Consider the following 27,874-nt stretch of genomic DNA (forward strand, 5'->3'; position numbering starts at 1 on the left):
GCAGTTCTTGGCTCACTAGAAGCTCTAGATAGATGTTACCGATTATGACTGAATAGTAGCTATTATTGATGGTTAACTTTTTCTCAGAAAGGAACCTTATTCTTCATATTAGCCACATGAGCGTTGTCTCTTTCAATGCATCTTGGAGACTCTTTAAATTTTATTTTTGGGGACAGGGTCTCACTCTGTCACTCAGGCTGCAGTGCAGTGGTGCAATCAAAGCTCACTGCAACTTCAACTTCCTGGGCCCAAGCAATCCTCCTACCTCACCCTCCCACGTAGCTGGGACCACAGGTATGTGCCACCATGCCTGGCTAATTTTTAAATTTTTCTGTGGACATGGGTTCTCTCTTCGTTGCTCATGCTGGTCTTGAACTCCTGGGTTCAAATGATCCTCCCACCTCTGCCTCCCAAAGTGCTGGGATTACACGGACTTTTTTTTTCCCCGGAGATGGAGTTTTGCTCGTCGCCCAGGCTGGAGTGCAGTGGTGCAATCTCGGCTCGCTACAACCTCCACCTCCTGGGTTCAACGCATTCTCCTGCTTCAGCCTCCTGAGTAGCTGGAATTACAGATGCCCGCCACCACGCCCAGCTAATTTTTGTATTATTAGTAGAGACAGGGTTTCACTATGTTGACCCAGCTGGTCTTGAACTCCTGACCTTAATTGATCCACCTGCCTCAGCCTCCCAAAGTGCTGGGATTACACGCATGAACCACCACGCCCAGCCACATGGACATTTCTTTAAGGAAAGATGTCCAGGGCAAATTCTTGAATTCTTGGTTACAATGTTAGTGGAGGGAAATTTCTGTCCTTTTTTTTTCTTTTTTTCTTTTTGAGACAGAATGTCACTCTGTCACCCAGGCTGGAGTGCACTGGCGCGATCTCGGCTCACTGCAACCTCCGCCTCCCGGGTTCAAGCGATTCTTCTGCCTCAGCCTCCCAAGTAGCTGGGACTACAGGTGCACACCACCACGCCCGGCTAATTTTTGTATTTTTAGTAGAGACGGGGTTTCACCATGTTGGCCAGACTAGTCCCAAACTGCTGACCTCGTGATCCGCCCGCCTTGGCCTCCCAAAGTGCTGGGATTACAGGTGTGAGCCACCGCGTCCAGCCTGTCCTTTCATTTTTAAGGCCTTGTTCTAGTTGTGTTAAGAAGAGATGCCATCAGAGGAGGCAGGTGGACAGGTGAGGTGCTGAAACCAGTATTCCAGCCAGAGTCATCCATGATGTGTTGGTTTCCAAAAAATAAAGATACTGGTCTGCCCTCAGGAGGCAAGGGTCCCCTCTGCTCCGCTGTGTTACAAATCAGTTCTCCATGCCAGGATAAAGGCCAGGCTTGTGCTTGATTCTTCCCTGGCCAGTCTGGGTTTGAGCCTAAAAAGAAAAAGGGGGGACAGCCCCTATGATCCCATTGTGATGTTTTTCTTCCTCCAGGAGTGAAAAGTGTGGATCCCAAGACTGGCAAAGAGATTCTGTACAACCTGGAGTCTCTTATCAATTCTGCTGTGTTCCCTGGCCTGCAGGGAGGTCCCCACAACCACGCCATTGCTGGTAAAACATCATCTGCCTCTGCTCATCCTGTGGCCCCTAATTCCCATCCCACGTGTCCTCCAAAATCGTGTGCCAGGACTTCCACACTGGGGAAAAAGCTGGAGGGCTGTCTCTGTGCAGGAGATGCTAACAGAGTAGGGCATGGTTGAGACTGGCCTAAGGTAGGGACAGTAGGGAATGGCATCCACTCCACATGTACGGCCACCCAGAGGCAAACCTGTGGGTCAGGCCGAGTTTTGTAAAGTACATGGCACCCTCTTAGGGAAGAAATCTGACAGTTAGGAGAGGGCAAAGCACAGGTGAGAGAGATTGGGGTCCAGACCCTGCAGGATGAGTCCCCTTGCCCTTGATGGACCTGGCCTGTGGCAGTGGAGGCCCCTGTGTCTGATCCTCACACCCTGCACCAGTGCCACGTCAGTGACTCCTGAGTCAGATTCCATGCCTGCCCAGCAGGTTCTCATTGACTTGTTCTTTGTCTCTTTGTACAAGTAGCTTAGGACATTTGTGATGACTCAAGAGTTATCCCGCTGCCTTCATGGAACAAGGACATTGGTAGCACTCATTCCCGCTAAGGGGCTCAGGATGAAGGTGTAGCTTCTCAGGAGACGCACAAGCACTTCTAGAGAGGAACCTGGGGACAGCAGCGATTGGGAGATATTAGGCATAAGGGGTGGAAGGAGCTGGGGTCCCGGGTGTGTTCTCATGTTCTCCCATCACACCTACACACTTGGCACCCACAGCTGCTTTAACTCTGGGATGCAGGGATCACCCCATCCACAGCTGCTCTGGACGCCCTTTCCAGTTGTTTTCACAAGTATTGATTGGAGGCTCTGTGCGGGACGCAGGCCCGTGGGTTCTCCTTATCCTCCATTCTCTGTGTCCCTTGAAGCAGCCCTCAGGACTGAATGTGAGATACCAGATAAGTCTGAATGGTGCAGGGTAGGACGAAGGCTGCACCTCCTACCTGCGCTCTGACCTTAGAGAGCTGCATAATCTGGCATCAGAGCATCGGCTCTTAGGCCTGCTAAGTAATCGTTTTCACACATCAAGATTAAAAAGGATGTAAAATCCATCTTGCTTAACAGCTTTGGTATGGTAATGTTAGCACAGAACTTCCATGCTTAGGGAAAGGTTACCTCAACAGCAGTTCCTCAGAGAGAAGCATATCAGCTGGGCGCGGTGGCTCATGCCTATAATCCCAGCACTTTGGGAGGCTGAGGCAGGTGGGTCACTTGAGCCCAGGAGTTTGAGACCAGCCTGGCCAACATGAAGAAAGCCCGTCTCTTACCAAAAACATAAAAAATTAGCCAGGCGTGGCCAGGCGCAGTGGCTCACGCCTGTAGTCCCAGCACTTTGGGAGGCCGAGATGGACAGATCACTTGAGGTCAGGAGTTCCAGAACAGCCTGGCCAACATACAGTGAAACCCTGTCTCTACTAAAAAATACAAAAATTAGCTGGATGTGGTGGCACGTGCCTGTAGTCCCAGCTACTTGGGAAGCTGAGGCAGGAGAGTTGCTTGAACCCGGGAGGCGGAGGTTGCAGTGAGCCGAGATTGCGCCACTGCACTCCAGCCTCAGCGACAGAGCGAGGCTCCATCTCTCAAAAAAAAATCAGCCAGGTGTGGTAGGATGCACCTGTAGTCCCACCTACTCGGGAGACTGAGATGGGAGGATCATCTGAGCCCTGAACATCAAGGCTGCAGTGAACTGTGATCACGCCACTGTACTCCAGCCTGGGCAATGGGAGTGAGACCCTGTCTCAAAAAATATAAAAATAAAAATTTTTTTTAGCTGGGCATGGTGCTCATGCCTGTAATCCCAGCACTTGGGGAGGCCAAGGCAGGCGGATCACTTGAGGTCAGGAGTTCAAGACCAGCCTGGCCAATATAGTGAAACCCTGTCTCTACTAAAAATACCAACAAAAATTAGCTGGACATGGTGGCATGTGCCTGTAGTCCCAGCTGTTCGGGATGCCGAAGCAGAAGAATCACTTGAACCTGGGAGGCAGAGGTTGCAGTGAGCCGAGATCACACCACTGCACTCCAGCCTGGGCAACAAGAGTGAAACTCCATCTCAAAAAAAATAAAAATAATAAATAATAAAAAATTTTTAAAAATATATCATTTTGGAGGAAAAGATAATCCAACCCAAAAGCAAGGGGTGACATTGAAAAGCAAGGAAGCTTGAGTAAAAACAGGAATGTTGTTTGACTCATGATCTGTGTATGATTCTATCCTAGCCTCCTGACCCATTGTCTCTTCTTGTCCAGGGGTTGCTGTGGCACTGAAGCAAGCTATGACTCTGGAATTTAAAGTTTATCAACACCAGGTGGTGGCCAACTGCAGGGCTCTGTCTGAGGCCCTGACGGAGCTGGGCTACAAAATAGTCACAGGTAGAGACACAGATGGTGTTCAGCAGGCCTGTTCTTGTGGTTGTATTAAGGCTTGCTTCTCAGTTTGTGCAACCAGGATGTGGCCCAGGCTCTGCTGCTGCAGCTGCAATGATGGGCCCACCTTGGGAGGAGGTCAGCCTCGCCTCCAACTGGAAAGCCTCCCCCTGCCTCAGACCAGCCAGCCGCCCCCTTGGGTGAGCCACAGATGATGGGAATAGTGGTTGCCATTGGTCACCAGCATAAGGACTGCTTGTCCTCAGAACAGCTTTGCAGGAGGATGACCTGAGGCTCAACTGAGAGGTTGGGCTGTAGTGGTCACACACCTGGTAGGTGGCACCAGGACTGTGTGGTGATGCCTTGCACTGTGCCAGGGGAGTGTCTTCTCTCACCCCGCTGAGCTGGGGGTGCAGGGGCTCTCCCCTCCCAGTTTCCTGCATGTTCCTGGGGAGTTGGCTTGCTATAGGCATGTTTGCTTGGATCTGTACATTCTGGAGCTGATGGGCTGTGAATGAGATGGACTTCCCAGGTCAGGGCCCCACTCTGGGGTGCCATCCACCTCACAGTCACTGCAGCTTTCCACGGAGAACGCATTTTTTTGGCAGGCAGCATACTCAGTCCTCCGGAGGAAGGGCGACTTTATACCTAGTCCCACAAGACTGCCGATTGTGCTAGCAGTGGTGTGGTCCAGGAATATGGGTCCTGCTGTGTGTAGACCTGAGTGCCCACTCTCTGCACCGTGTCCTTTGCCGGATTACAGGCCCTCTGATCTAAGGATTGGGGAGGGATTACAGGCCTCCTGGTCTAAGGAGTGGGGCTCCCACCCAATCCTGCATGTGCGGCAGTGCCTGGGAAGGCCGGGCCAGTGCTGTCTCCTCAGCAGTACCAGCCGTACCCTCTTTTATGTTCTACTTCACTTACTTTCTGTTCTCCCTTCATCCTCCATGTCTTCAAATAATAAAGCTCAAGAAGTCCTCGTGCAGACTGTGAACTTCAGGGTGCTTTAGCTCAGGAGTCCCCAACCGCCGGGCCACGGACTAGTACTGGTTTGTGGTCTGTTAGGAACCTGGCCGCACAGCAGGAAGTGAGCTGGGCCGAGAGCATTGCCACCTGAGCTCCGCCTCCTGTCAGATCAGTGGCAGCATTAGATTCTCATAGGAGCTGAACCCTGGTTTGAACTGCACATGTGAGGGATCTAGGTTGGGCCTAGACACTTTCAAGAAACTATCTTTTTTTTCCTTCTGATTATACCTGCATCCTTATGAGAATCTAATGCCCGATGATCTGAGGTGGAAGTTTCATCCCAAAACCACCCCCCGATGCCATCCGTGGAAAAACTGTCTTCCACATAACCAGTTCCTGGTGCCAAAAAGGTTGGGGACCACTGCTTTAGGTCCCTGTTTCTTAAACTTCAATGTGCACACCACCCCTGGGGCTGTTGGTGCAATGCAGATTCTGACCAGGCCTTGGGTGATGCTGGTCTGGGAGCCACCCTTGGAGTTGTGAGGGTTTAGGCCATAGTCCCTGTCACCATGGGCATCTCATGGCATGGGCCTGCCCTCTCCCTGGTGACTTTGTCATTGTCACTCTGCCATCTGAGGACCCGATGCACATGGCTGAAACAGATAATGCTTGCAAATGCCCTCTTTGGTGCCTGGTGCTATGAGAAGCACTATGTCCAGTATCTTACTTAAACTTCATGACAGCCCTGTGAATTATTGGTCTTTTTGTTACAAATGGGCATCTGAGGTTTCACAATGTTGAGCTGCCTGCCTAAAGCCACACGGCAAGTGGGTGGGCACAGCTGGGGGGCTGCAAAGCCAAGCTGGAGCCCTAGCTCACCCGCATCTTGAAAGGGATCCCCGCAACACAGCTCAGAAGCAGAGGCCCCAGTGCTGTCAGCACCCAAGGCACTACCCCAGCTTAATGAAGGTTCAAAGTGGAAGGATCCTCCTGTATGACCTCGGGCCAGGTCCAGAAAACTCTGTTAGCCTTGCTGTTGTCACCTTACCACTTTGATAATACCATCAGCCTCACAGGATCCGGGAAAAACCTACCACAGGCTACAGTGTCTGGCACCTAATGTGCTCTGTGAACATGCCCCTTACCCCCCAAAGTAAATTGAACTGCTGCCCAATATTCATGCTGCCTTCAGGGGAGCCTTTACCATCAATGTTAGGGAATTGCCCAAGCAACTTGTCAGAGAAAACAAGACAGGAGCAGCCTGAGGAAGCTGTCCCTTCCCCATGGGAGTGTCAGGCCCTCTGCTGTATGATCAGTTACCCCTTTCAAAAGTGCTCTGTCCTTCCTTTCACATTCTTAGGCACGGGCATCTCGTGGGGATTAGAATCCCAGGCCATGTGGTGGGGGTGCTCACCTTCCTGACCTCATCTGCTTTGACTGCCTTCATCCTCGCCTTCGTTTCTCAGAGATTCCTTCACGGCATAGAATTCGCCTACATTTCTACATGTCCAACTTTGTTTCCAGGTGGTTCTGACAACCATTTGATCCTTGTGGATCTCCGTTCCAAAGGCACAGATGGTGGAAGGGCTGAGAAGGTGCTAGAAGCCTGTTCTATTGCCTGCAACAAGAACACCTGTCCAGGTGAGAATCATCCTTGTCTTCTCCTTCACTCCTCTCCCATCTGCATTTCTTCTGGCCAAAGTTGTAGCTGATGAATATATTGGCTCTGGGGACAGACCTCACATAAAAACTGTAGTGGGGGCTGGGCACGGTGGCTCACACCTGTAATCCCAGCACTTTGGGAGGCCGAGGCAGGCGGATCACTTGAGGTCAGGAATTCGAGACCAGCCTGGCCAAAATGGTGAAATCCTGTCTCTACTAAAAATAGAAGAATTAGCTGGGCACGGTGGTGCATGCCCGTAATCCCAGCTACTTGGAAGGCTGAGGCAGAAGAGTCGCTTGAACCCGGGAGGCAGAGGTTGCAGTGAGTGGAGATTGTACCACTGCACTCCAGCCTTAGCAACAGAATGAGACTCTGTCTAAAAAAAAAAAAACTGGGCCAGGTGCAGTGGTTCACACCTGTAATCCCAGCACTTTGGGAGGCCGAGGTGGGTGGATCACGAGGTCAGGAGATTGAGAAGGCTAACGCGGTGAAACCCTGTCTCTACTAAAAATGCTGTGGTGGCACGCATCACAGTCCCAGCTACTCAGGAGGCTGAGGCAGAAGAATTGCTTGAACCCAGGAGGCAGAGGCTGCATTGAGCCGAGATTGCGCCACTGCACTCCAGCTTAGGCGACAGTGAGACTCCGTCTCAAAAAAACAAAAACAAAAACAAAAAATGGAGCGGGGGCAGGGACCATACCTTGGCTGTCTCTTGGCTGTGCCTTTGTACTTGGCCCTGACCCTGTCAGGGAGCAAAAAGACTGATGTAGAGCTGTTGGAGGTGGTACATTCATCAGATGAGGGAGGTCAGGGCCTCCGGAATCCAGAGGCTGCATTTCTCTGTGGGTTGTTAACAAAATATTGATGACGCATCTCAGACCCAGACAGATGTTACCCTCATTTTTAGGAGCAAGGGGCACATCAGACCACTTTGTGTACTAGTAATTAAGTCAGAGTGGCCAAACGTGGTTGTGCCTTCTTGTGCCTTGGGTTCTACTTTAATTTCTGAATCAGTTGTACTCCTTGCTAGGGACAGCCAGTATCCTCAGGCCAGTTCTCTTTTGCCCACATGTCCCTTTTTAAATGCACCACCATCACAGTGGTGACAATGTGACTTAGGGACAGAGCCCCGTTTATCTTGTAGGTGACAGAAGCGCTCTGCGGCCCAGTGGACTGCGGCTGGGGACCCCAGCACTGACGTCCCGTGGACTTTTGGAAAAAGACTTCCAAAAAGTAGCCCACTTTATTCACAGAGGTAAGGATAAAAGTTTGGAAGTTGCCACATCTTATTGTGTGTATTTAGTTTCTGATTGTGATGAGTAGCTGAGACCCTGCCACTGAAAGACAGTTCTGCACCAAGGCTGAGTGTTGGGGCGGGAGACAGCAAAAAACACATGTAAATCACCTTGTCTGAGAGGGTTATAAATTTGGGCTGCCCAGGACATCTGTCCAAGGGTGGGTGCATCTCAGAGTAATTGAGGTAAGCATGGAGACCTTGTGCCCTGCCACACTCCCCAGCTGGGGGACATTCTGACATTTGTGCCTCGGCCCCCAGCCATTGTACCCCCTTTGGTGTGTAGTGTGGGGTGACTCATTTGTGTCTTGTGGCACAGGGATAGAGCTGACCCTGCAGATCCAGAGCGACACTGGTGTCAGAGCCACCCTGAAGGAGTTCAAGGAGAGACTGGCAGGGGATAAGTACCAGGCGGTTGTGCAGGCTCTCCGGGAGGAGGTTGAGAGCTTTGCCTCTCTCTTCCCTCTGCCTGGCCTTCCTGACTTCTAAAGGAGCGGGCCCACTCTGGACCCACCTGGCGCCACAGAGGAAGCTGCCTGCCGGAGGACCCCCACTTGAGAGATGGATGAGCTGCTCCAAAGGGGAACTGTTGACACTCGGGCCCTTTGAGGGGGTTTCTTTTGGACTTTTTTCATGTTTTCTTCACAAATCAAAATTTGTTTAAGTCTCATTGTTAGTAATTCTGGGACAGGTTATTAAAGGATTTAAATTTGAACCTGGCTTTCTCACAGCTGGACATAATTCTAGGAAAATAAAATACTATGTCGCCACTTGGCCATAATCATTTAGATGGTGGTGTAGGGCAAAGCTGTTAGAAAGATTCTAGCGTTTTACTCTCCCTGGGCTTTCCTCCGCCTTGCTGCAACAGAGAGGAAATGCCCATGTCCACAGCTTGTACACACTGCCCCCTCACTATCTTGTTATCCAGTGGCATGCCAAAGGAGAACTGAATTAGCTTCTGAAGCTTCTGCTGTAAATCAGAAGTGTATGTTAGTCAAGAGTAAACAAGATGCACCCAGTATGGTGGGAGGGTTTTGCTGTCAGTAGCTCAAAGTATGGTATAGAAATGGCCTCCTCCCTCCATCCTGGGAAGTCCCAGTCCCATCCTGGTGTGAGAATCAACCAGGCTTTCCTGCTCCACCTGAGATAACAACTCCCTCCCGTAATCAGGAAGCCAAATGTCACCTTCCCAAAGAAATTTTATTTTCACGTAGCTGAAGTGCAAAACATAGATGACCATTTTTAATAAGCACAATCAAATTTTTAACCACAGAATGTCTACAAGAATTATAGCTTTAAAAAATACAACCAATTTTTATATTTCAAAAATATTTGAACTCAAATAAATTAATTTCTTAAAAAGTACACTTCTCATACTATGTGTTTGGCATTGACTCTGGTTAACTCTTGTGCAGCAACACCTACGAGATGCTATCACACACGCGCCAGCTGCACTCCTGCACCAGCCGCTGCAACGACTGCAGCTCACGTGGTGGCGGGGACTCACATTCACAAGACGGGACGGGAACATGCAGTAATAAAATAGCTTTTTAAAAAATAACACATATAAATTCATCACATAGGATTATGCTTTTCACTGCAACCTTGAAGGTGGCATTTATCTCAATCTGTGACTCCAGCTATTTAGTGGCAGACAATCCCGGTGAGGCAGCCTGTGGTCCCACCTTGTAGGTGGCAGCCCCTGCAATCTGGGGTCTAGCCTGTTGGCGTTTGCTTTATTGTGGGTGGAGCAGCTGCTGCAGAATCTGTGAGTTGACTCACCAGTCCCTACAGTTCTGCTACCGAAGTGGTCTTCAATTCAGGGGCCTGACCCCTCCCCAGCTGGAGACAAGCTGCCATCTCCAGGGCTGGCTGTATACAGCCTCCACTCTTGGGCTGAATAAGCACTCCCAAGAAGCTGGGCCCCTACCAACAGATTAATTGGCTACAGAGTGCTCATCCCCTCCCCACACCCCCATCCACCCCTGCCTCCTCTCCTTTCCACTGCTTTAACCAAACCTTAATGAGGTAAGGCCAGGCTAGGTCAGGGCTCGAAGGAAAATGGGCTCAGGAAAACTTAGTTTGCCCAGCCTTGTCAGCTGAGATTGGTTTTGCTTTCCAGCCAGAAGTAGAAACTTGATGCTTTTTTCTTTTTGCAGTGTTAAAAACCGTATCTCCAGTTTTATTATGTTCCATCACAGTATTGGGGCAAAGCCAGAAAGCTGATTGGTTTGCTTCAAAACACAAACCAAGGCACTGTCTTCTGTGCTTTTCAGGGAGGTGGGAAGGTAAAGGAGACTGCCCACTATAGGGGCTCAGTTCCCCCAAAGGCCTTGCACACCTTCTGATAAACCCCCTGGCTGAGGCAATCCTACTGGCTGTGCAGACAAAGATGTGACAGCAGCACTAGATGCTGACCCAACAAGCAGTGCTGGGCCTGGGCGGTGGGGCATGTTCAGCACTGCGGGCAGCAGTCAGCACATGCAAGACATTCAGTGAGCAGAGGGCTGCCCTCGGCCTCCAACTGCAGCCGCCCTGGCGCGTGAAATGTAATTGGTGGGCCTTCCTAGGATTGTGAAATGGGACTTGTCATTTGTGTGAGGTTGAAATCTACTATACTTTGAATATGGCAACTGTTTTCAACCACTGAAGCAAAGAAGGTAAAGGCCAGATGGGGAATGAAAGGTAAGGTACTGTGGTCTATTTCCAAATTTGGGAGCAATGTGTGTAACTTCAACTGTTGGAGTAAATGAGTTATGGAAAAGCCACAATTTCTAAAATCCCAAGGTTCTACCAAAGGAGTGAGGTTCCTGGGGAAACAGGCGTGAGGCAGCAGCTCAGGCTGATGTGTCCTGTGCGATATAAAAAGCTGTGGCCTGATCTCTAAAGTGGGGCTTTTGGAAATCACCAGTCCACAACTACCTGCCTGGCTAGTTTAACCTAGACTGCTTCAGAAGCAAGGGAGGGGGATAATGGACTGGAGGAAAAGCTGACACAAAACTCAAGACAACCAGTTTCAGTACCTGGGCCCTCAAAGCAATAGTGAGGACTGAGAAAGTAGCAAGGGGCACTGATGTCATCTATTTTCTGGGAAGTGTTATTTTTAATGGTTTCATTAAAAACTTACTAACCTTCTACTGGAAGAATACCTCAAATGAAAAAAAATTTTTTTTTGAGACAGAGTTTTCGCTCTTGTTGCCCAGGGTGGAGTGCAGTGGCGCGATCTCGGCTCACTGTAACCTCTGCCTCCTGGGTTCAAGTGATTCTCCTGCCTCAGCCTCCCGAGTAAGTGGGATTACAGGCACGCACCACCAGACCTGGCTAACTTTCTTTGTATTTTTAGTAGAGATGGGGTTTCACCATGTTGGCCAGGCTGGTCTCGAACTCCTGACCTCAGGTGATCCGCCCACCTCGGCCTCCCAAAGTGTTGGGATTACAGGCGTGAGCCACTGCGCCCGGCCTCAACTGAAAATTCTTGATGAGATTAGTCCCACTGCATAGGTCTCACCACTGAGGTTTAGAGATGTGAGACTCAGAGTAGGTTTCAGTTCCCCGGAGTGAAGGGGGCATAGGGAGGGGCAGGGCTTCCCAGTGTTAACTGCCTCTGCCCAAATCATGACTCAGTCCTGGTACCACGTCAAGATCCCTTTGAAAGGAAACATACTTTGCATCAAGTAATCCTTTGAAACTGCCACATTGAAAAGTTAGTTTTTAACCCAAAGATAAATCTGGGAGCTAAACACTAGTCACGAAGCCATCTTTACTTAATGAAGAACCACCTTGAGGGAGACCAGCCCTGCTTGCCACTTACATGGCTGCCCCTGAGACAGTCTGTTCTGTTCATGCCCCAGCAGCCTTTTGCCTTAGGTTTCAGGACCTTCTGAACCACCCTTGAGGGTGTGTGCCAGCAAATACCTCAAGTGGACTTCTACTTAGGACCACTTGAGTGCACAACTTCAGCTTCTAGAAGGCCAAGTGTGGCTGCAATTCAGGATCTGCCCCAAACTCATCAGCCCTTCCCAAGTTTCCCAGGTGAGAACAGTATGAGCTGTGAATTTCTGTGTTGGTGTGACAGGAATGCCACAGTGGTGGTGCCAGTGATCACTTTCTGACCTTCCTTCCTTCTCAGATAAAATGTTGCACAGTTATGGCCTTGGAGGCCTAAGTAGACAGCAATTAACCAGCCAGTGAGAAAACGAATCAGCATCTAGAACAGGAGGGGAGGGAACCGTAACAGATAAGGCAGCCCACGATTAGAAGCAGGCTCCCTGCACAGCCTCTGCCTCCAGCGCAAGTAACAGACGTTTCACATTTAAAGGCTGCCAAGGTATTGCTGGCGACTCTCCTGTCTGTGAACATGCGCAACGGGCACAGGTACAGAGAACCAATGAGATGTAGGCAGCACCATCTGCCACAAAAGGTTCTCCATCGCAGCCCCAGGAGCAAAATCAAACACCTCTGATGGGAGCAAGGACCCTGAACAGAAGCCAACGGCTGGAGCCAACGGGCCATGCCCTTAAAACGAGGACTTGGACAAGGAGGGAACCACTGGAGTGACGTGATGCAAGCCCTCTTCGGTCACTCTTGGCTTCCACCAGGGGTCTCTGCCTCCTTGATGAGAAGAGAAGCTGGCTGGCTCCATGATGACCTCGATGGCGTACTACAGGCCGATGGGCAGGCCGGGCCTCAGCAGCAGGCGCCAGCAGAAGCACACCCAGGGCTGATTCAGGTCCATTTCAGCACAATTTTTGTGGAACAAATTAAAGAAGCAGTAATACCAGAGCTGTCCCCACTTAGGGAATAAAATTTTCAAGGCTGCAAGAAACTCTCTGTCTACAAACCAGTGGCCATTGCCTAAGGAGGCTCGGGGAGGCCAGGGGATCACTATCAGTGGGATAGGTGCTGGCGGAACCAGAGGGTGTCTCCTTCCCAGTTTCAAACTTGTCCTCAGAAGGGGGACTTAACTGGGGACGGCCGTGAGCTGTGGTGACTGAGGTGCACACAGCCTCCCAGAGGCAGAACCTGAAGAGCGCCACGTGGTAGCTCATCCAGGAAATCCGTGCTATTTGAGTTCTCATCGGCTGGGCCAACCACCTGCACCAGCTGACTAAACAGAACCGTTGCTGTCCCAAGCCCATGAGACCCAGTGAGAGGTAGTGAAGTGGTTGCAAAGGTTTATGTGGGTGGGAGCTGGAGTGTGGCCTCTGCCATGTTCACACGGGTCTGTAGACCTTCCCCACGAGGAAGGTCAGTGCTCATGTGCTCTGGCCGGCAGGAGCCGGTGGGCCACCCAGGAGAGATGCTGGCTGCTCCTCCCTTGCATGGTGGTGATGGCCTCATGGCGCCTCAGCCCTGCTCTGCCTGCTGTGCTCTCCAGCCCCCAAGGTGGTCCTCACCATTGGCTTTGGTCACTTGTGCCCGCTTCACACTAGGACTAGTGAACACTCTGCTCGTTCCTGGTGAAAGAGTATAGGAAGTGAGTCCCAAGGCCCGCTCACAGGCACTTCTCTCCCAGGTAAAGGTGGCGACGACAGGGGACAGGGTGCTGCTCACGCTCTGTGGCCCTGAGGCCAAGGTCGCATGTTTCCCACGACCTAGAGGGTGGCAGCCTTTCTCACCCCCACTGGCTGGTCCAGGGCCTCCCCTAGGACAGTGGGCTCCAGGAAGCAAATAAAGGGCTGCATCTGGGTCTGAAGGAGGCGATGGGTGTTCTGCCCTCCTGTTTTCCACCAAACCACAACAGTTACCTGGCTGTCACCCTTGTTCATTTTGCCACTCAAGTGTCCGGCAATGCTGAATACAGCCAGTGTGCTCCTCCCATCAGGCTTTGGCCTTCCTGCCCTCACCCTGCCCCACCAAGGGACTGGTGGCTTCCCTTCTGCCCTGGCTGCCAGTCCTCAGAAAACCAAGGCCCCCTCCATATCCAGGGGCCACTCTTCACCAGGGAGCCAAATGTAGCTGTCACCATCCCTCCAGACGCCTTTAGAGGGAGCCAGGCTCCACTTCTGCCCATGTCCAACTTGAAAACTACTAGGAGCCACATGGGAACCATGCTGCCAGACACCAGAAACCTAAACAGTCCAGCTCAGGCAACTGTTTGGTCATGCCAACCCCTCCCCTCCCCATACCCTGAGTCACAGGTCTTGGTCACAGTGTCTGGGACCGACCTCAGATTTTATACAAAAAGCTGGGGACATAGTCAAACCTGAGCATGGGGTGGCTGGTCCCTGGAGATTCCTGCATGTAGTGCAGCTTCAGCAGCTCAGCCAGGTACTGGACCACCCTAACATCCTCATTCACCAGACCCAGGGTCAGCTTTAGGAAGCTCATCTGGCGGCTGGCTACCAGCTCCTCTGTCTCCTTGTCGTGGGTAGGCAGGTGCAGGTGGTGGCAGAAGGTGTAGAGGAAGGCCTTGGAGCAGAGCTGGGTGAGCATGCTCTGGACATGCAGGTAGTAGGTGCTGCCCCGCTTGATCTGTGTGCGGTGGTCTGCCAGGCGGGGCACCAGGGTGCCTCTGTAAAGGGGGCAGCGCAGGGTTTTGTTGTCAAGGTCCAGGATGCTCGTGTAGCGGCTGTAGCGGCTCAGGGCGTGGAGGGTACCGGCACCGGCAGGGGAGGCCACTCTGAAACAGACAGGCCAAGGTCAGGAGGAAGGGCAAGGGCCGGGAAAGTGGAGGCAGAAGCTTGGGAGGTGAGGCCTCCTGTCCCCAGGCCAGCATCCACCTAGCCAGCATGCACTGGCTCTTCCTGGAAGACAAATCTGATCATTGTAATCTTCAAAGGGCTCCTCACCACTCTTATGACCAAGGTCAAAAACATGCTGGGTGGCCCACAAAGCCCTTTGTGGTCCGATTCCTGCTGAATGGACTCTTTTTTGGAGCCATGGCAAGCTTTCAGTGGGGCCTTAGAATTACAAACCTCTTTGTTCAGGCCAGGTGCAATGGCTCACACCTGTAATCCCAGCACTTTGGGAGGCCGAGGCAGGCGCATCGTGAGGTCAGGAGATCGAGACCACCCTGGCTAACACGGTGAAACCCTGTCTCTACCAAAAATACAAAAAATTAGCCGGGTGTGGTGGCAGGTGCCTGTAGTCCCAGCTACTTGGGCGGCTGAGGCAGGAGAATGGTGTGAACCCAGGAGGCAGAGCTTGCAGTGAGCCAAAATCGTGCCACTGCACTCTAGCCTGGGCAACAGAGCGAGACTCTGTCTTAAAAAACAAAACAAACAAACAAAAAAACTTCTTTCTGCCTGAAATAACCTCTCTCTCGTACTTAGCTTAATTTAAAGCATATTCAGCCTTCCCTGATCCTCTCCTGCTTTCCTGCTGTGACCTTGGCCAAATTCATTAACCTCTCTGAGCCTCACCTATAAGATGGAGATAACAGTTCCTACTGCTTTTATTTATTTAGAGACAGGGTCTTGCTCTGTTGCCCAGGCTGGAGTGCAGTAGCACGATCATGACTCACTGCAGCCTTCATCTCCTGGGCTCAAAGAATCCTCCCACCTTGGCCTCCCAAGTATTTGGTACTATAGGCGTATGCCACCACACCCAGATAATTTTTTGTAGAGATGGAAGCTTGCTATGTTTCCCAGGCTGGTCTTGAACTGCTGAGCTCAAGTGATCCTCCTGCCTTGGCCTCCCAAAGATTTGGGATTACAGGCATGAGCCACTGTACAGGCCAGTTACTACTATTACATCCCTCATGGGGTCGCTGTGGAGACAAAATGAGTTGTGTTTAGGACAATGCTGGCCCTCGGTAGGCGCTGCTGTCATCACCATCACTACTTTTAGCCTAGCACTGACCAGTGGGGTGACTGCTGTTTGTTCATTGGCTTCTCCCCACTGGACAAGCAGCTCCAAGATTCTAGGGTCCCAGAACTGCATCTGATCTGGTCTCATGCCCCCAATGCCTGGCACATGAGAGCCAGGAAAAGCCAGTGTTCACTCAGTGAGGGGAGCGGTTCCTTAAACACCCTCCTGAAGCAGCTTCCCCAGAGCAGCAGGGACTGCCCTGTAGGGCCCAGACATTTAGGGTTTACGTCAGACAGGTATGGTGTAAGAAGGACTGACGGTGACTTGGGACCAAGGTAATCTCACAGTACTTTTTCCTTCCTGGGTTTTATCTTCTTGTATATTTAACAATCATTTACAGAGCATCTATAACATCCCAACATTGACCTGGGAGCTAACACTGTAATGAAGAATGACCTAGAACTCTTGTCCTGCATGAGCTCAGTCTGATTGAGAAAAAAAGAAATGTGCACAAGTACAGTGAAGTGAAGGGAGACAAGGTCTCATTCTCCCTGGGAAAGGCTGTAGTTGGGAAGACCTGGGGGATTTGTGGAGTTGCCTCAGAGCTGGCCCTCAGAAGCAGCGTGGGCTCTAGGGACTGAGGAGGGTGTGGCAGACCATGGCAAAAGCAAGGTCACAGAGATGGGACAGCTGAGACAGGCCATGCATACTGCATGCATCCTGACCATAGGGACAGCACTGGGCTATGGACCACATGCATCCCACAGGCATGGAGGAATTGGGGCCTGCAGGTGGCTGACAGCTAAGAAAGCTCACGAAGGCAGTGAGACGCTCTCCTCAACCCATGCTGCATGGCCCCTGTGTTCCGGGACCTTCTCAGCTCTCTAATGCCTTCACCCTCACCTCCCCAAAGCGGGGCTGGCCAGAGTCAAACACCTCCCAAGCTCCGCACATCCAGCTCCACAGGTGCTGCCGCCACAGGGCACCCAGGCCTCACCTCCCACCTTTTTGCCCCTCCATCTCTGCCGGGATACCTGCTCCCAGGCCCAGCATCCCCTGATGCAGCTGACACCTGCCCCAATGGTGACACTTCTTTTGGAAGAAGCTGGCTATTCTAACTGTTCCTCCACTTCTGTTTCCATAAAGCTCCTCCTCAGGAGGCCAGATGACACGGGAAGGGACAAGCCTCAGGTCTCCGGCCCCCAAGCGCACGGCACCCCAACTGCAGCCTCACATTGCACTTACCATGCCCGCCGCAGGAGGACACCTCTCCACCAATGAGGACACAGAGGACTGGGTAAAGCGGCAGCTTGTGCAAGGTCACCTAGCTAGCAAGTGGTCAAGCCAGGACTCAACCCAGGGCCTCTGACACACGCTAGGCTAGCACTTTCTCCAGGCAGAACTGTGCTCTGCTTTTCGGTCTGGGCTTGTGACTGCTGCTTAGTAAGCAATACGATGACCCCTGGTGTTCACTTAAAATGACAGCAGGGCCGGGCTCACGCCTATAATCCCAGTACTTCGGAAGGCTGAGGTGGGCCGATCATTTGAGACCAGCCTGGCCAACATGGTGAAACCCTGTCTCTACTAAAGATACAAAAATTAGCCTGGCATGATGGCGCACGCCTATAATCCCAGCTACTGGAGAGGCTGAGGCACGAGAATAACCTGAGCCTAGGAAGCAGAGGCTGCAGTGGGCCGAGATCACATCACTGCACTCCAGCCTGGGCAACAGAGCAAGACTCTGTCTCCAACAACAACAACAACAAAAAACACACAAAACAAAAAAACCCGCAAATGACAGGATACCAGCTTGGTCGTTTAGCCATCTCTTATCCCCACAGATGGCTGACCCAACTACAAGCATTTCCAGGCAGAGTGAAAAAAATCAAGGGCCAGCAAGACTGGTGTTCGGAGGTGAGAGTCCTGAAAGAGAGTCCATCATGTGAGCAGTGGGCCTGAGTGAGGAGGCACACTTCTGGGCCGTGGTGCTCAGAGTGCAGAGCCTCTGCAGCGCAACACCTCCGAGGATAGGAAGGTCACAACCACCGAAGACATCTCTCCTGCTCGAGATTTTTAAAGTTGGGCCTCAGGTAGGCCCCAGTCTGCCTGCCTGTGTCGGTGCCGGTTCCACCCTCTGAGTGCTTCTCAGGGCCCAGCACTGCACTGTGCTGTGTTTTTTTGGACATGCACTAAACGTGGACCCTTCCGATGGCTCTCAGGTGGGCCCTGGGAGCCCTTCAGAGGTGTTCAACACGATTGGGTGACTGAATGAGATGGTTGGTCCGAATCCAGACAGCGAGTGGTGGCACACCAGGACTTGACCCAGACCACCCACTGCTCCCGCTAACTGCCACAGCCCACAACAGTTTCATCTTATCATACCCTCAGGTGGCGTCTACTGCTCACCTCCCCCAGGAATTCTCTGGGTGAGCTGTAGCCCATCCCATTCCCATTTGGCCCCGCAGGGGACCCTCCAGGGTGCAGGGCTCCCCACACCTGCCCGCTGCACCTCATGCCTGTGTAGGATGCTGGAGGCAGATGCTCCCAGCACCCAACATCTGCACGTGCTCTGAAGGTTGAAAGAGCACTTACAGGGACAGCAGCCTAACCCTTTCCCCCGGAGTCATCTGTCCCTTCTGATGGGCCTTTTGCTTTTATAGAGAGATGCTCCCTGCAGTCGGGCTGGCAATGGCGACAGATAAATTCCATGTCTTACCTCACACCAACCGAATCAGAACCTCGAGGGCTTGTGACTCAGGAATCCATGATTTTAAAAACTTTCCGGCCAGGCACGGTGGCTCACACCTGTAATCCCAGCACTTTGGGAGGCTGAGGCGGGCAGATCACCTAAGGTCAGGAGTTCCAGACCAGCCTGGCCAACATGGTGAAACCCTGTCTCTACTAAAAATAGAAAAGTTAGCCGGGTGTGGTGGCAGGCGCCTGTAATCCCAGCTACTCAGGACAGTGAGGCAAGAGAATTGCTTGAACCCGGGAGGCGGAGGTTGCAGTGAGCCAAGATCGCGCCATTGCACTCCAGCCTGGGGTACAAGAGCGAGACTTCGTTGCAAAAAAAATAAAAATAAAAATAAAAACTTTCCCTAATAATGCTGACACAGCTCGGGGACAGATGGGGATTGGCAACCACCTAGGAACTGCAACCCCCTCACATGACAGACAAGGAAATAGAAACCAGAGAGGGGGATGACTTGCCAAAAGTAACACAGTGGTAGGAACTGGGCCCTGTCTAGAAGCCAGGCTTCCTGATTCTGGCTCCACCACACCAATATGCCTCATCCCTATCTGGCCAAGGCCCTTCCCCACCACCTGGAACCAGTTACCTCTGCAAGCCAATAAGCTTCCACTTCTGAAAATCCATAATGTGCAAAGGGGAGGAGGCCCAATGTTTCACGGGCTTAGCGTAGCAGCCATAGCTGGGGACAAAGATAGCCAGTGCAGTCACGAGTTTCCTGACTATGGCCTCATCTTCCCCCAGGACCACAAGTGTCCTCCCACTGAGCAGGGAGTAGATGGCTGGGTGGGCAAAGGGGTACTGGCGGATGAATTTTAAGGCGTTCTGGCCAGCCCTCTTTTTATGCCTATCGGAAGACAGGCCAGCAGGATAAGCAGAGGGGATCCTGTCTGAGCTGGTGGACGCTACACTGCTCACGTAGCTGGTGGTGTCTGAGTAGTTGTCCAGGCTGGTCTTACTGATGTCCCGGCTAGCCAGCAGGTGGCTCGGGTCCAGCTCATAAGTGGGAAACCCTTCACAACTGTTGTCTCGGGAAGAAGGGTTGGCATTTTCCACTGAAAAGTCTACACGGAACCCCTGGTCCTTCTGCCTGTGGCGCTGTGGGGGGCTGCTCACCACCCCATCCTCGTCAGAGTGTGTGTGGGCTGGAGTGGAGGGCAGCACCAACTGACCATCGCTCTCCTTCCCAATACAGCAGGAGGAGTCTATTTGTGATGGGGTGTTTTCTATGCTGCCTTCCTCTGTCTCACCCAGTTCTGGTGGACTGATGCTTGCCTGGAAGTGGATGGCTCCTTCATTGCCATCTGGATATGATTCTTCTTCATTAATGGCACTTGGGTAGCTGGCCTTAAAGTCATCAGGGATGAGGGCCTCAGAGGGGCAGGTACTGAGGACTTCAATACTGTCCTCGCTGATGGTCCTGTGGCTGACTGCTTTGCTCCGGACCACCTGGGGGCTCAATGGTACTGTGAGGCTTGCCTGGCTGTCAGATTTAGAAAGCACGGAGGTGGATTTCTCCGTGCCCAAAACTTCAATACTTTCACCACTGCTGATACTCCCTTTCATATCCATATCCAGGTAGTCCAAGTTTTCCTGGGGGTCGAAACTGCTCAACTCAGTCACTTCCACTTCCTTGTACTCCTCATCTTCCAGTTCCTGCTCCATCTTGATCAACACAGACTCCACACTGGACTTGTAAGAGCCAACACTAATTAACACTTTAGGAATTGGGCATTCTTCTAGAGAACTGGAAGGCGGCCTGTCTTGACTGGGCTTAGAGGGTATGCTTTCTTGTTTCTCCACCATCCTGTCATCGACCTCCACAAAGTCTTCAAAGAGAAAGTTTGTTATATGCTGTTGTTTTAGAAGTGCTCTATCAATCTGACTGGTCAGGAGGTAACACAGGTCTCCTCTGAACATGTGTTCAATGTGGCTGAGCTGAGCCAGGGTCTGGGTGAAATATTCAGTGTCACAGAGCTCCTCCAAGGTCTTCAACTTCTTGTCAAAACACTTGGTGGACTTTGCTTTGATAAGTTTTGGGGTGTAGGCTGGTCTGCAGGTGTAAAGGTCTGTGTCGGCAGACTCATCAGGGTTAGAGGTAGTGGATGCCTGGCTGGCCTGATCCTGGATGTGCTCCATCTCACCAGGACACAAATCATGCCCCTTCAACTTCCGATGAGGGTATGAGCGGATCTGCTTCAGCAGGTCTTGATGTTCAATGATGGACTTCTCCACACTGGCCAATTCATTGGCTTTCTCAATTGCCTGAGATGAGTAAAAGCCTTTGTCGTTGGCTTTCTTCTGGATCTCCGTTTCTGTGTGTAGCACTGTCCTGGTGTAATCCAAGTCTTTCAGCTTTTTTTCAAGTTCCCCAGCAAATGCCTTCCTGTTGCCAGTCTTCAAGCACTCAGAAGCTCTGGAAAATTCGGCTGAAAGCTCCTGGAACTGCTGCATGATTTTATGCTGGTCTGCAGAGATATAAGCCATGCAAAACGGCCTCACGAAGCCACGGGCCTCCAGGTCGTATAGGGTAAGGTGGTGCACGTATGCAAAGGCGCCCTCCTTAGAATCTCCCAGCACCACCTTGGAGTCCTCCACGAAGTTCAGCTTGGGGTAGGCAGATCCAGGAGGATGGCCCACGAAGGAAGCCTGGTAATCCACAGACATGATACGCAGGGAGAAGTAATTGAGATCAAAAGTGCCAAAAACTTTGGTGTCATTGGGGATGGTCAGTAAGGGTTGGGGTCCCACCTGCTCAGAGAACTCGGAAATAAGAATGAAGTCCCTCGAAAACTTGGCCCCGGACAGTTTTGACCAGGGGTTAGCACCCTGGCTGGCGAAGGGGAAGAGCGGCACCGAGTACTCCTCAGGCAGGGCCGGCTCATTGTAAGGCTCTTCTTCATACTCTTCCTCTTTGGTGAAGGCCACTACGTCAGGGGCGCTGATCATATTTCCAGATATATGAAGAAAACATTGAGAGGAAGTGGGAAAGAATGCGGTGTTAATCGACGCGCAGAAGGCAGGCCTCCGGAGAAGGAAGTGAAGCCCTTACGGCCTTCTTTGCGACTCTCCGAACCCGGGGTCCTAGGCTGCTTCTCACACACCCGAGGAGAAGAACTCTAGCGGACCCCTCAGAGTTGTAGCTCCTCCGGAGCTCTCTGAGGCCTCATGAACGCCAAGGCCGCAGGCCCAACTGCCCTTCTCTTCTTCGTCCGGCGAGCGCGGCCAGCACAAGAAACCTGCAGCGAGATCACCTGCACTCTCCGGAACCCACTGCGACAGCAAAAGCCCCCGCTCTGAACCAAGGCTTAACGCGAGACTACGGGACGCCGCAGGGGTCAGCCAAGCGCTGCTGCCCCTCACTGCCCGAGGGCAGAAACCGTCGCGGCTCCTAGGACGCCACAACCCGGATCCTGCTAACGCGGCGCCGCCATCTTGACATCACATGACTCCTGCTGTCGGCGCCGCGTGACCCGGAAGCGTCCTCGTAGACTTCCGAGCAGGAGATTAAAAAGTCATGAGAAAGAGGCCTTGGATGGGAGTGTCTGGCGGCTCCCCGCAAGAAGGAGTCCGATTAACCAACCACTGCCGGGAAGGAGGGGAAAGTGGGGCGGAGTGAGACGGGGGCGGCGGGGAGGTGGCAGCGGGGAACGTGCTTGGGCAAGGGGCGCGGGACAGTCTGGGAGTTGTAGTTCCAGGTCGCTGTGGGGCGCGCGCCTGGCGGAAGTAGCTGGAGAAGGCGGGCGGAAGTTCCACGCCAAGATACAGGATTCGGTGCTGAGGCGGCGGCTGCGGCACGGGAAAGGCTCAGTGAAGCTCCAAAGGCCAGCAGGCTGGTGGGGACGTGACCGAAGCGAGGCTCTGGTTCCCTTTCGGTGGGCGCCAGTTGAGCCTCATCTCTGGCTTCCCCAGGATGCGCCGGCAGCTGGGGAGCGGCTCCGGGCGCGAGGCCTGAGGATGATCTTTCCTGTCGCCCGCTACGCGCTCCGGTGGCTGCGACGGCCCGAAGACCGTGCCTTTTCCCGCGCCGCCATGGAGGTGGCCCTCCGAGGCGTGCGGAAAGTCCTCTGTGTGGCCGAAAAAAACGACGCGGCCAAGGGGATCGCCGACCTGCTGTCAAACGGTCGCATGAGGCGGGTAAGAAAGCGCGTTCCGATCAGCTACGTGCCTTAAGGGAGGCCCACCGACTCGGACAGCGTGGTGGGCGCCAAGAATCGAGATGAAGGCGATTATCTCCCATTTCTCAGGCCTCACTGCCCCTCGTCTGGATTATTGCAGTGGCCTCCTGTCTGCTCTCGGACTGGAGTGCATTTTAAAACGTAGTTGATACATCTCACTCATTTGTGTGGAAACCTTTTGTTCTGCTTGCCCTTAGCAGGTTCCCAAACTTGTCTGATTCTCGGAATCGCCTCGGGCACTGGCTGCCCTTCGTGTCTTGTGTGAGGCTGGGGAAGTGTGTATTTTACTGTTTTTCCCTAGAGATTCAGAAATTCATTTGGGAACTACTGACCAGATTCCCTTAACTTGGCATTCAAGCCCTGCCCGATCGTTCCCCAGCCAACCTAGCCCTCCCCATCCTGTGCCACAGCCACTGCATTCTACAGCCCTTGTGACTTTCCAGCCTCACAGTGCACACTTACAGCAACACGGTTAAGGTTTGGGGATTAGATTTGAAGTCAGCCCTGTTCCTACCCGAATGAACTGATTCTGAGAGAGGTAAGTGGTAAGAATGTGTTCTACACACACGGGAGGCACAAACGCAAGGGAGGATAAGAAAAAGTTTCATAAAGGAGGTGCCACGGGAGACATAAAGAGCTGTCCAGGAAAATATCTCAGATAACAAAAGTAGATCCTGAAATGGTTTTCTGGAGAACTTTTCTAAGAGCGTGGGTGGAAGTTCCCTGCTCATTTTTCTTTAGTTCCCAGGGTCCTAAGACCTGTTTCCAGATCAAGGATAGTGGGAGTGGAGCCAGGGTTGTGTGAATGCTGGCTGACAGCTTTACCTGTTTCCAGTGCTAGAAGTCCTGGTGACCAGCCCCAAGGTTTGTCTACTTCTAGACAATGAAGTAGACATTGAAAAATGGTTCTCCTACGCCTAACTTCTTATCCTTCAAGGCTCTGCTGAATTCATTCTCTCTCTCTCTCCCTTTTTTTTTTTTTAAGCAATCCAGAGGTCTTGTATTTATCTATTTTTACCGTATCATACCATGAATCCATAGGGAATAGGTTCCAGCGGCTCAGGCTCTTTTCCATTGGTTCTCACAAAGTGTACTTCCCTCAATGGAACAGGCTGGCACTTCAGTTGAACCCTTTCTCTTTGACTTGCTTCTTTTTTGATCATTTTCCTTCACACATTTCAGGAAAGATCTTGGTTCTTAGAGTGCTTAATATGCTCAATAGAAACATTAATTCTTTGGGCAAGAATCTAGCCCTTGTTCGCAGCAGTGCCAACAGCATGCTGGGTAACATAGACTTTTCCAGTTTTGCCATGTAACATTTGTGGGTCATTCCCTTTTGAACAGTATGCATTCTCACGAAGTCCTCAATATCACCTTCATTGTAGATTCTGGTGTCTGTGGCCAGAGAAACTCCATATTTTTGTTTTGTTTTGTTTGTTTGTTTTGAGATGGAGCTTTGCTCTTCTTGCCCAGGCTGGAGTGCAATGGTGTGATCTCAGCTCACTGCAACCTCCGCCTCCCGGGTTCAAGCGATTCTCCTGCCTCAGCCTCCCTAGTAGCTGGGATTACAGGTGCCTGTCACCATGCCCAGCTAATTTTTTGTATTTTTAGTAGTTTCACTGTGTTGGCCAGGATGGTCTTGAACTCCTGACTTCAGGCGAGCCACCCGCCTTAGCCTCCCAAAGTGTTAGGGTTACAGGCGTGAGCCACCATGCCCAGCTCGAACTCCATGTTTTCTATAAGGCCAGGAGAACATACATCAGATGCCTCGTCCTCTTTTCCTTTGTGTTCGTCATTTTGGCAAATTACTCCAAGATGGCAGTTCCAGCCAAAAGGAAAGACTTTTCTTGGAAAGAGAATTTTTATTTTTATGTACAGAAAACACAACAGTGTGTGCTTAACCCAGTTTAGTGGCAAATTCTTTAGCCTTTGCCTTTTCTAGGTTGGTAATGCAAGCTACAGATTTTGGACCCAGGGCATTGCCTCCCCAGTGACAGCAGATCTCATATGTCGTTGTAATTTGTCCCACCAGCTTAGCCAGAGCTCCTTTGTCTACCAGAAAGTTAACCTTTGTGAAGGTGACAGTGGTGCAGGTCTTCCTGTGGAATTTGACACCCCAGTCTTGACGGTGCAGTAGAGAAACCCCATCTTAGGACACAGCACAGACAGGAAGACAACCAGCTCAATGGGATCCACCACCAGCTGCCCCTTCATGCTCTCTACCAAGTTGGTGACGGTGTCAACCCCTGCTCGAAGTGTAGGTCTCTTAGTAGCGACATCCCCTTTGCTGGAAGCTTTCTTCTCAGCCTGGGCCAACGGTTTCGATCTCATCCCTTGCTCTGTCTCTTGTCTGTACTGTGGGCCAGCTTAAGCAATTGAGTAGCTTAAGTTTGGTAGTCTGAGGCCTGGGTGAACTGGTCAATCCCAGGTGGCACATCAGCCACTTATAGAGTACAGCGGCTCTGCCGCAGCAGCCATTTATAGCGGGACTATTTGACAAAGTGGGTGAGGCCCTTAGGCTAGATATCCAATGCCAAAATTATTAGGGCTTTTCTCAAATGGGATTTACCACCTTTTTGGCCTACTGCTGCTCCATGACAACAGGGGCCAGGGCCACTTTCTTCCCCTTGGCCATCTTTCCTTTTGGCATCTGGGGCGGCTAGAGGAGAGAGGCTGCTGAAATGTCTCATCTTCAAGGAATCCTTCCCTCACCACCTGTTCCCCCACACTAGGTCAGAGACCCTTACTGACATGCTGTCATAGCACTCTATTCTACTTGAAAGGCATCTACTAGTTACAGTTAAATAATGGGATGTGCGATCATTTATTTGATTTTTGTCACTGCCTCTCCTTGGACTCTAAACTCCAAAGGACAGTGATTGTATTTTGTTAATTGCTATGTCCTAACGCCTAATATGTTGTCTGGAATGCAGGAAACTTTCAATAAATATTAATACTTGGGCTGAGCGCAGCGGCTCATGCCTGTAATCCCAGCAGTTGGGGAGGCTCAGGCGGGCAGACCACCTGAGGTCATGAGTTCAAGACCAGCCTGGCCAACATGGCAAAACCCCATCTCTACTAAAAATACAAAAATTAGCCAGGTGTGGTGGCGGGGTCCCGTAATCCCAGCTACTCACGAGGCTGAGGCAGGAGAATCGCTTCAACCTGGGAAGTGGAGCTTGCAGTGAGCCTAGATTGCGCCATTGCATTACAGCCTGGGCGACAGAGTGAGACTCCATCTCAAAAAAAAAAATTAGGCCAGGCGCGGTGGCTCATACCTGTAATCCCAGCACTCTGGGAGGCCGAGGTGGGCGGATCACGAGGTCAAGAGATTGAGACCATCCTGGCTAACACGGTGAAACCCTGTCTCTACTAAAAATACAAAAAATTAGCCGGGCATGCTGGCAGACGCCTGTAGTCCCAGCTACTCGGGAGGCTGAGGCAGGAGAATGGCATGAACCCGGGAGGCGGAGCTTGCAGTGAGCCGAGATTGTGCCACTGCACTCCAGCCTGGGCAACAGAGTGAGACTCTGTCTCAAAAAAAAAAAAAAAAAAATTCATAGTTGTTGAATGCATGTTTGAGCTGAGCCTGAAAGTTTTACCAGGCAGTAGAAACTGTAAAGAACAACCTAGTGGCTTGAAACTGCTTGGCATATTCAGAAACAGTGAGAAGTTAGGGGTGTGGTGTGGTGGGAAGAGACACCGATGAGTTAAGCAAGAGCAGCAGTTGAGTGCAGATCATAAGAGTCTTAGAGAGCCATGTAGGTTGAGTGGTAAAATGCACAGAAAATTGACCATTTTAATCATTTTGAAGTATATAGTTCAGTGGAATTTTGTCCACTAAATGTGCCACCATCATCATTATCTAGTTCCAGAAGGTTTTTTTTCACCCCAAGAGGAAGCCTCATATCCATTAAGCAGTCACTCCCCTTACCCTCTCCTCAGCCCCTCACAACCACGAATCTGCCTTCTTTCCCCATGGATTTGCCTGTTCTGGGCATTTCCTATAAGTGGACCCATATCTTACGTGCTCTTTTGTGTCAGGTTTCTTTCACTTAACATAATCTTCTTGAAGTCCATCCATGTTGTACCATGTATTAATATCAGTTCTTCATTCCTTTTTTTTGTTTTTTGAGGAGTCTCTCTCACTGTCGCTCAGGCTGGAGTGCAGTGATGCGATCTCGGTTCATTGTAACCACCGCCTCCCAGGTTCAAGCGATTCTCCTGCCTCAGCCTCCCAAGTAGCTGGGATTACAGGCACCCACCACCACGCCCAGCTAATTTTTTGTATTTTTAGTAGAGACAGGGTTTCACTATGTTGGCCAGGCTGGTCTCAAACTCCTGACCTCGTGATCCGCCCACCTCAGCCTCCCAAAGTGCTGGAATTACAGGCATGAGCCATTGCACCTGGCCTCTTCATTCCTTTTTATGGCTGAATAATATTCTATCATATGGATAGATCACATTTCATTTTACCATACATCAGTTGATGGACATTTGGGTTGTTTTCATCTTTTGACTATTGTGAATAGAACTTCTATAGACATTCGCTGGGCGTGGTGGCTCACACCTGTAATCCCAGCACTTTAGGAGGCCGAGGCAGGTGGATCACGAGGTCAGGAGATTGAGAACATACTGGCTAACACGGTGAAACCCCATCTCTACTAAAAATACAAAAAAATTAGCCGGGCGTGGTGGCAGGTGCCTGTAGTCCCAGCTACTCGGGAGGCTGAGGCAGGAGAATGGTGTGAACCCGGGAGGTGGAGCTTGCAGTGAGCCGAGATCATGCCACTGGACTCCAGCCTGGGCGACAGAGCCAGACTCCATCTCAAAAAAAAAAAAAAAAAAAAAAAGAACTTCTATAGACTTTCATGTACAAGTTTTTGTTTGAATGTGTTTTTGTGTTTGTTTTTTGTTTTTTGAGACAGTCTCGCTCTGTCACCCAGGCTAGAGTGCAGTGGCGCCATCTCCACTCACTGCAACGTCCACCTCCTGGGCTCAAGTGATTCTCCTGCCTCAGCCTCCCCAAGTAACTGGGATTACAGGCACACACCACCACACCTGGCCAATTGTTGTATTTTTAGTAGAGATGGGGTTTCACCATGTTGGCCAGGCTGGTCTCGAACTCCTGACCTCAAGTGATCCAACTGTCTCAGCCTCCCAAAGTGTATTTGAATGCGTTTTTAATTCTTTTGGGTAAATTTGTAGGAGTGGAATTGCTGTGACATGTGATAACTCTGTAACTTTTTGAGGAAACACCAAAATTTTCCAGAGTGGCCAAAGCATTTTACATTTCCACTGACAATGTCCAATTTCTCCACATCCTCGACAA

At 51.3% G+C, this 27,874-nt stretch overlaps 3 protein-coding genes across 9 annotated transcripts in view; 2 read left to right on the forward strand and 1 right to left on the reverse strand.

Moving 5' to 3' along the window:
• The window catches only part of SHMT1 (serine hydroxymethyltransferase 1), a 34,753-nt gene extending 25,525 nt beyond the window's left edge, over window positions 1-9,228 (forward strand). For 2 of the 5 annotated variants that reach the window (XM_054669777.2, XM_054669778.2), the window contains 5 exons: window positions 1,438-1,554; window positions 3,824-3,946; window positions 6,431-6,547; window positions 7,714-7,824; window positions 8,183-9,228. In XM_054669777.2, coding sequence (XP_054525752.1) covers window positions 1,438-1,554; window positions 3,824-3,946; window positions 6,431-6,547; window positions 7,714-7,824; window positions 8,183-8,352 — 638 coding nt within the window. In that variant the 3' untranslated portion in view covers window positions 8,353-9,228. 5 annotated transcript variants of the gene reach the window in all.
• Window positions 9,045-21,827, reverse strand: SMCR8 (SMCR8-C9orf72 complex subunit). Its single transcript, XM_054670342.2, has 2 exons — window positions 18,954-21,827; window positions 9,045-14,485 (listed from the first exon to the last, which is right to left on the reverse strand). Exons 1-2 carry the CDS (start codon window positions 21,311-21,313, stop codon window positions 14,032-14,034), a joined length of 2,814 nt encoding a protein of 937 aa, XP_054526317.1. The 5' UTR covers window positions 21,314-21,827; the 3' UTR covers window positions 9,045-14,031.
• A 17-nt stretch (window positions 21,828-21,844) lies between these two features.
• Window positions 21,845-27,874, forward strand: part of TOP3A (DNA topoisomerase III alpha) — a 41,756-nt gene continuing 35,726 nt past the window's right edge. Inside the window, exons 1-2 of one of the 3 annotated variants that reach the window (XM_063798882.1) lie at window positions 21,852-22,188; window positions 22,277-22,501. In XM_063798882.1, the coding sequence (XP_063654952.1) occupies window positions 22,322-22,501 (180 nt within the window). In that variant the 5' untranslated portion in view covers window positions 21,852-22,188; window positions 22,277-22,321. Of the gene's footprint in view, window positions 22,502-27,874 lie in introns of all 3 variants that reach the window. The other 2 variants (XM_054670340.2, XM_054670341.2) reach the window with 2 other exon arrangements.

Source organism: Pan troglodytes, chromosome 19, assembly GCF_028858775.2.
Source record: "Pan troglodytes isolate AG18354 chromosome 19, NHGRI_mPanTro3-v2.0_pri, whole genome shotgun sequence".
Lineage (NCBI taxonomy): Eukaryota > Metazoa > Chordata > Mammalia > Primates > Hominidae > Pan > Pan troglodytes.

Coding starts and splice junctions, on each gene's coding strand:
- SMCR8 (XM_054670342.2), bottom strand. CDS start 21,313: ATGATCAGCGCCCCTGACGTAGTGGCCTTCACCAAAGAGGAAGAGTAT. Junction 14,486..18,953: donor AAGCTTATTGGCTTGCAGAG/GTAACTGGTTCC, acceptor TGTCTGTTTCAG/AGTGGCCTCCCCTGCCGGTG.